An 8,068-nucleotide genomic window follows, 5' to 3' on the forward strand; every position below is an offset into this window, starting at 1 on the left:
TCTTGTGTGGCGATCAGCAGTGATGTGGTGGTTCACTTTTACACTGTGATCTGTAGCCTATAGTTCGGCTTTAGCTTCTAACTATCTTTGTCTTTTTAACCTGTTGTTGCTGCTGAGTCAGTTTGACATCCTGGATATATCCTTCAAACACAGACTGTAGACCCCTCTGTCTGCTTCTCTCTGGAATCACTGTTTCATTGTTCCAAAAATATGATAATGTTTCTTCAGGGAGTGCAGTTAGCAGTTAGTAGGTCAATTGTCCAAATCACGGCAAGACGTTGTCCTCCTAACCTGACCCAGTGACCATCATTACAGACAAAAATATTGTGGAGACTCAACCTGGCATTATATTGAGTTTTTAAGTGTGTTTTTGTTTCTATAGGCTTTTCTAATTTCTAAATTTGTACACTCTCTTTTGCCTCCCTCACCTCCTCTCCTCGTGACTTAGTCCCTCCCACCTGAGATGCAAGCGGAGGAGGCAACAAAATGAGACATCTGTGCTTGGAGCCGACATTTTGAGGCGACGTCAATTAAATATAATGAGTGGCACACCTCTTCTATACATCACAGGTGCGGAAAAGGCCTTTGCAAAGGATGCAACAATGCGTCCTTGCTCATAGCTCCTCTGGTAAGCCTCCTCTCTCCATGAAATGCATTTTAGGAATTGAGACATCAATTCCTAAAATGCATTTTGTGACCTGGCAAAGGCATGGACAAGAGAGGAGACAAGGAGGCACAAAATAAAAGAGAAAAGCGATGTGTTGTCTTGGCACACTGCTAATGTTGAACAGAACTGATATTTTCTGCCTTCTGATCATTTGACAGCATGCAAATGTTGTTTATGTCACTGGTTTCATAAAGTTTGAAGAAAAATCTTAGGTGTGTTTCTGTATGTGAACACATGAGATCTCTTAAAGTGTGTGTTTATTTTCTCATTCCTACCTTTGAATTGTCCTCCAGGTCCTTGTTGTTCAGCAGGGCATGGTTGGTCCTGAACACAATCCAGTCAAACAGCGCGCTGTACAGCGACTTGGCCATGGAGTCCCTCACCGTGCCAGCCTACACACACACACACACACACACATAACACGTCAGTTTCTTCCTGATCAAAAACATATGGATTTCTTAATCTGGAACAGGAGCCAACACTGTTTTATCACTCTCCCTCTCAGCCTTACTGAAGTACAGTAACTCTCCGCTGCTGCTCAACCATTTTTATTTTACAATGTTGGCAGTGCTGCTGCGGTGGCCCACAAGTGTTAAATGAATACAGAGGGAACAGTTATGCAATCAGTAAAACACTTCCTGATTTTTCTTAACCTATTTATCTTGTTTGTCTTTTTAGTCAAGTCAAGTCAAGTCAAACTTTATTTATAAAGCACATTTAAAAAACAACCTCAGTTGACCAAAGTGCTGTACAGTTATTGAAATATAAAATAATCATACACAAATATCATAATAAATAAAACAAAGGAAATAGTAAGGGCTCAATTTAAAAAACTAAAAATTAGATTAAAAAAGGGAAATAAAAAGTAAAAAGAGTAAAAAGAGTAAAAGCCAAGGATTCTTGCCTAGCAGGGACTGAACGCCAAGGAGAAAAGATGGGTTTTCAGTAATGTTTTAAAGTGCTCAACAGACTGTGCAGCTCTAACCTGGAATGGTAGGCTGTTCCACAGCTTTGGGGCCGCCACTGAGAAGGCTCTGTCCCCACGAGTAGAGAGTCTGGACCGAGGTACTGCCAGGAGCAGCTGGTTTGACGACCTAAGTGCTCTAGAAGTACTGTGAGGCTGTACAAGCTCTGATAAATAAGACGGTGCCAGACCATTTAAACACTTAAAAACAATTAATAAAACCTTGAACTGGATCCTAAAATTAACAGGCAGCCAGTGCAAAGATGCAAGGACAGGACTAATGTGATCACGCCGTTTCTTTCCAGTCAGCAGGCGGGCAGCTGCATTTTGGACTACTTGTAAACGGCGCAGTGCTGACTGGTCAAGACCAACAAACAAAGAGTTACAGTAGTCTAGGCGTGATGTAACAAAGGTGTGAATAACTTTCTCAAAATAATCTCGGGGGAGATATGCCTTTACTTTTGCTAATAGTCTTAGCTGGAAGAAGCTCGTTTTGACAATAGAGCTTATCTGCTTATCAAACCTAAAGTCACTGTCTAAAATAACACCAAGGTTCCTTGCAAAAGGGTGGCAGTGAGACTTAAGGGTGCCAATGGCGCTGTCATACCCATCTAACAGATTTTGTTGGCCAAATAAAATAATCTCAGTTTTATTTTTGTTCATGGAGAGAAAGTTGACTTCCATCCAAGATCGGATGTCATTGAGGCAGTCTAATAAGACCTGAACAGAGGCTTGCTCATTTGTTTTTAAAGGCAGATAGATTTGTACGTCATCTGCAAAGCAATGAAATGAGACATTGTGCTTTCTAAATATGGATCCCAATGGCAACATATATATTGAAAAGAGGAGGGGGCCCAAAATAGAACCCTGAGGCACCCCACAGTTCAGGGGGGAAGAGGCTGAAGAATACTGGCCCAGCTGGACAGAGAAGCTCCTATCTGAGAGGTAGGACTGAAACCACTTAAGAACAGTACCCTTAATGCCCACACAGGTGTTTAAGCGAGACAGGAGAATGTTGTGATCCACCGTATCAAAGGCAGCCGTCAGATCCAGAAGGACCAGGACTGCAGAGCTACCAGAGTCAACTGTCAAAAGAAGGTCATTTAAAATTCTTAAAAGCGCCGTTTCTGTGCTATGACGTGACTTAAAACCAGACTGGAACTTCTCGGAAATGTCATTTAGATCAATAAAAGACTGCAGCTGTTCATTAACCACCTTCTCCAAGACCTTAGAAAGAAAAGGAAGCTTGGAGATAGGCCTAAAGTTGGATAAAACTGTGGGGTCAAGATTATGTTTTTTGATGAGGGGCTGGACCACAGCATGTTTAAAGGCAGCTGGGACACATCCAGACATCAAAGATGAATTTATCAGATCCATAACACAGGGCCCAATGATATGGAAAACGTCCTTAAAAAGACGGGGTGGGATGCTGTCAAGAGGACAGTACGAAGGCCTGAGGTGCTGGACAATATCAGTTAAAGCTGAGAGAGACACTTGTTCAAATGTGTCAAAAACAGCAGGGCAATTGGGAAAGATGGCAGGATCTAATGCAGACGGCAAAAGAGAGGACCTAATATCAGAAATCTTGCCAATAAAAAACCTTAGAAAATCTTCACACAGTTTAGGAGAAGGAACAACACCATTGTGGTCACAGGGGTTTAAAAGAGTATTTAAGGTATTAAAAAGAAACTGAGGTTTATGACTATTGACTGACACAAGATTGGATAAAAACAGACTCTTGGCAGCTTTAACAGCTTTCTGATACTGCAATAGACTGTTTTTTAAAATGTCCAAAGAAACGTGTAGATGATCTTTCTTCCACTTCCTCTCGGCGCGTCTGCATACACGTCTTAAAGTGCGAGTGGTGTCATTAAGCCATGGCTCTGTGACTGGCTTAGAGCGTTTGCATCTAAAAGGAGCCACCAAGTCTAATATGTCAGTGCAAGTACAATTAAAAGTGTCTATAAACTCATCAGGAGTAAGAGTACCATAATGATCCTGAGTATGTAGCACAGAATGATTAAATGCTGCAGAAAACTCAGAAGCAGTTGAAGGGTTAATTGTGCGCACACGGCGGTCCGTGGCGCACAGTTTCACATGAGAGTGGGGCAATGTAATATGAAATAAAACAGCGAAGTGATCGGAAATATGTGTGTCACAAATCTCACTGACATTTAACTGCAGACCAAAGGATAATATAAGGTCCAGTGTGTGTCCCTTCTCATGTGTTGGATCAGACACAGACTGAGTAAGGTTAAAAGAGTCAATGAGATTCAGAAAGTCTTTCACCAAGGGACGGGATTCACAGCAGACATGGATATTAAAGTCCCCGACAATTAAAAAACGATCATAGTTCACTGTCACTCCTGCCACAAAGTCTGTGAAGTCCTTTATAAAATCCTTGTTGAACTGCGGTGGACGATAGACTACAGCGCACAGGACGGGTGTAGTAAAGTTTACAGTGAATGTCTGCAGCTCAAAGCTGGAGAAAGAGATCGACGGTGACAATCGACATTGAAAACTGGATTTAAATACAGATGCTACCCCTCCACCTCGGCCGGTGGTTCGGGGGGAGTTAAAAAAGAGACAGTTAGGGGGGAGCAACTCGGAGAACTGGATAGACTCACCGACTTGAATCCACGTCTCTGTCAGAAACATAAAATCCAATTCACGTGAAGTGAAGAAGTCATTCAAGATAAAAGTCTTGTTTGCTAGCGATCTAGCATTCAAGAGAGCCAGGCTATAAGTAATCTCCTCGCGGGCCTGGGTGGAAACGCGGCGCAGAGGCCGAAGATTCCTAAAATCCACACCGCCGTTGCGGACCCGGCATCTGGGAGGGGGAACCTCCGTCGGCAGGTGAAGGCAGCCAGCGGCTGGACAGGGAGGAACAACAGGCTGGATCCAACGAAGACACAACGGCTGCACATGAGATCCTCTGACAGGATGGCGAGGATCGGTCCAACAGGTGGATCGTCTGAGGATCTTGAGTTTTACCAAGACGCCTGCCCTCTTTCCGCGTCTTCTGGAGCGCTTCCTCCGTGAGATGACAACCGGTGAGCGCAGCAGGTAAGCTGGTACAGACGCCAGGGGAGGAGGGAGACCTGAGGTTTGATCCCCCCAATCAACGTTTGGCAGTGTTTTTTGAGATGCTCTAATGTCAAGAAGTGCTTGTTGATCATACACCAGCAAAGCAGAGGAATCTTGGCAGAGAAAACAANACCTGAGGTTTGATCCCCCCAATCAACGTTTGGCAGTGTTTTTTGAGATGCTCTAATGTCAAGAAGTGCTTGTTGATCATACACCAGCAAAGCAGAGGAATCTTGGCAGAGAAAACAAAGTAATATAGCAGCAAATATCAAACATAGCAGAGCCGGCAGACGGCAGGCCGCACACGCTGGCGCCATCTTAGCTGCCATTTTCAACAACAGCCTTAGAGCCAGGAAAACCTGTGTTGGCACCTGCCAACTTTTTAACAGTATAGCACAAAGTCATTCCGCAGCATACGACTGAAACCTGCCGTCTTTACGATATCAAACCCAAGCACCTGCCAACTGCAGCAGCTTAGGTCAGAGCAACGAGACAAACACAACATTAATGTTAATCTCCTCTGTGAAAGTGGATCAGTGTCATATTAAATGTGTGAAGTGGGCAGAGAAGAGGTCTAATGAACTGCTCTCACAGGGAGTATCTGAGTCATCTGATGGGTTTCAGTAAGAGAACAAAAAGATCCAGAAACTGTGAGGAGAAGCAGAGCTGGGCAGCTCCGAAATGCTGTGGTGAAAAATTAATCACTGGATATTGTTTTACAGCAACTGAGGCAGTCAATACTTTGGATCAGGCCACCATGGAAATGTAGTTTCACAGACATTATAGTCAAATAATCAATCAGATGATAGACAGGGAGTAGATCTGCAGCGATCGATGACGTAATCTAAAAGCTGAACATTTGCTGTTTAAGATGATTGTGAATTGAATATATTATGGGACAGACAAAAGCTACTATTCTCTGACATTTGATTGGTTTAAGAAAAGAGATTCATTTATAATGTTTAAGATGACTGGCTGCCTTCTGACCCGTACTGGTTAGGTTGAAATCCTTGAGGAGTAGTTAGACATTTTGGCTCAATAGCTCCAAAGCTTTACTAATTAATGTGTGCATTATGTTCTTGTTTGTTTGATTTAGTTTAATTTACTCTAAAACAGAAATGTAAAAATTGTGGTTTTAGGGAGTAAGCTTAGGGGCATGTGTTGTTTTACCTTTGGGCAGAGTCAGGCAAGCTGTTTCCCCTTCTTTCTAGCCTTGATGCTAAGCTAAGCTAATCGCCAGCTGGCCCTTCATATAGGGAACAGGGAATACACAGCATTCTGGGGCAGCGCCATCATCTTGGAAGGACGAGTGTTTATATTTGTTAGCTGCCAGTCTAGACATATAGGCTATACCTAGATGCTGTATTGACTCCTGTCAGCCCAAAATATTTGTTCATGTGAGCTAGCTAACTAAATGCTAATCATGCACAATTAATCTACCGGTATGAAACACATAACATTAGCTTACCTTTATGTCTTTATGTATACTATATTTACCTATTCACTCAGTTGTGTTTTGTGTTAGTTTAGCAGTTCTTTTCTCTTTACCCTTATCCTTCCAAAATGGCCGACTCACTGTTGTTGACAAAACATTACCATTCCCTATAGAATGCTCCAGGGATGGCGTTTTTCTGTAGGCTGACGCAGAAGTTAGCATCACAAAGGTTCCCTCGTCAAAAAAGTCTACGGGATTTTTCCATTGGATTTTGGATTATTGCCTAAAATAAGCTCTGTGGCAAACAAACACTTCACAAATGGACATCATTTTCATGATAACTGAAGCCTAAAGGCAATCAGTAGAAGTGAAAAGCTAATGTTAGACTTTAAACAAACTACACCACCACTATAAGACTGTAAGACTGTAAAGCCGTGTGCGGCACAGCTTGGTGTGACGACATTCTGTCATCTCATTCAGCCAGTTGTTAGCAACCGCCTTTTTTTAAGACATATAGAAGATTCAAAGTTCTGTTGGGTTCAAAGAGTGTGGTATTTACCAACATATTTTATCTAAACTTGTGCTAACCACAGACCTTATTTCAGGCATCTAACCAAAACTGACTTCAAGACGAGGGAACCAGGAGTGCTAAAATGCTAACTAATTCCCAGGTTTTAGGAATAATTCCAGGCAGGCTCTATTTAGCATACCATAACAGGCGTGAGAGTGGAATCACTTTTCTTATCAAACTGAACTCATCAAACTAACATCTAACCAAGATCCATAAATCAGCATTATGTTATTTGGATACAAACAACACCAGTGTAGCACCAAGCTGTTGAATTGTGCAGTCAACTAGTATTAATCTCTCTCAAGGAAACAACAGTAGGCTACCTATTAGCTTGAGTAAGCTACCATAAATGCTAACAGTCCGCTAGCGACTAAGCTCCTGTAATTTATAGATGAGATATACCAGGCTGTTCTTAATAATAAATTGTTAAAGTTTTAGCCATAACAACAACCACTTTGTATTCAGAGGGTAAACACGGAGCTGGTGTTAAAGCTCCCACACTGCTCACAACTCTGAGTTACTGTTCTTATGTTTGGAAGTCCTGCTGTGTGAAGTGCTGTAATGCTTTAGGTGTTTTCAGTCAGGAGCCAGAACATTAAGTGTCTCCAGACCTGCAGATCTGTATTTGGACAACTTTTTATGGATCGCCTTTTGATCCATGAAAAACAACATTGCCAAGAGGAGCCATTATTACGCCTCAACAAGCCAAAGAGCAACTATGCTCTCTCCTTAGACGATGATGAAAGGCACACTAAGATAACATAAGCAGACTTAAATTTGAGACTTGGACACTGGAGCACGTTCTTTGGCAGCAAGAAGTGTTGTGATTGAATGAGGGAGTGGAACAAGACAAAAGAAAGCTGCCTCAACTGGGTCGTGCATTTTCATGCCAGGAACCCCGAAATAGTATAGAATAGTGTGAGAAGACTCTGTTCAGTGTAATCCAATCAGAGCGGATTTAACTGAGCAGAGACTGAAAACAAACAGGAAACAAGGAGGGAAACTTCTACATTTGTGACAACTTCTCTGGAGTGAAAAAACACAGAAGCACACTGCTCTTTATAAATGCTGAGGACCCCATAAAACCTTGACAAGAGCTCTTGACTTCCACTAATCTGCTTCATCAAACACTTAACTGGTTGACCTGTTAACAACAGGCAGTAACGGTTGCAGTCTTGGCCTCTAGTTTCCCGGCGCGGCGCAGGGTGGCGAACCCTGCGCAGAGCTAGTTTCGAGCAGTGCAACCCGAGGCGCGCTCAGTTTGGTAGTTTGGCAGACCGAGGTGCGCTGAGATGGGTGTGGCGGCGCAGCAGGGGGAGGTGTCGACAGATCCAGCTTGGCGCA

General features: G+C 42.8%; 1 protein-coding gene across 8 annotated transcripts in view; it reads right to left on the bottom strand.

Moving 5' to 3' along the window:
• The window catches only part of LOC126407576 (unconventional myosin-IXAa-like), a 209,180-nt gene that overhangs the window by 65,758 nt on the left and 135,354 nt on the right, over positions 1-8,068 (bottom strand). For all 8 annotated transcript variants that reach the window (XM_050072586.1, XM_050072585.1, XM_050072583.1 and 5 more), the window contains one exon: positions 943-1,059. In XM_050072586.1, the coding sequence (XP_049928543.1) occupies positions 943-1,059 (117 nt within the window). The remainder of the gene's footprint in view (positions 1-942; positions 1,060-8,068) is intronic.

Source organism: Epinephelus moara, chromosome 20 (genome assembly GCF_006386435.1).
Source record: "Epinephelus moara isolate mb chromosome 20, YSFRI_EMoa_1.0, whole genome shotgun sequence".
NCBI lineage: Eukaryota > Metazoa > Chordata > Actinopteri > Perciformes > Serranidae > Epinephelus > Epinephelus moara.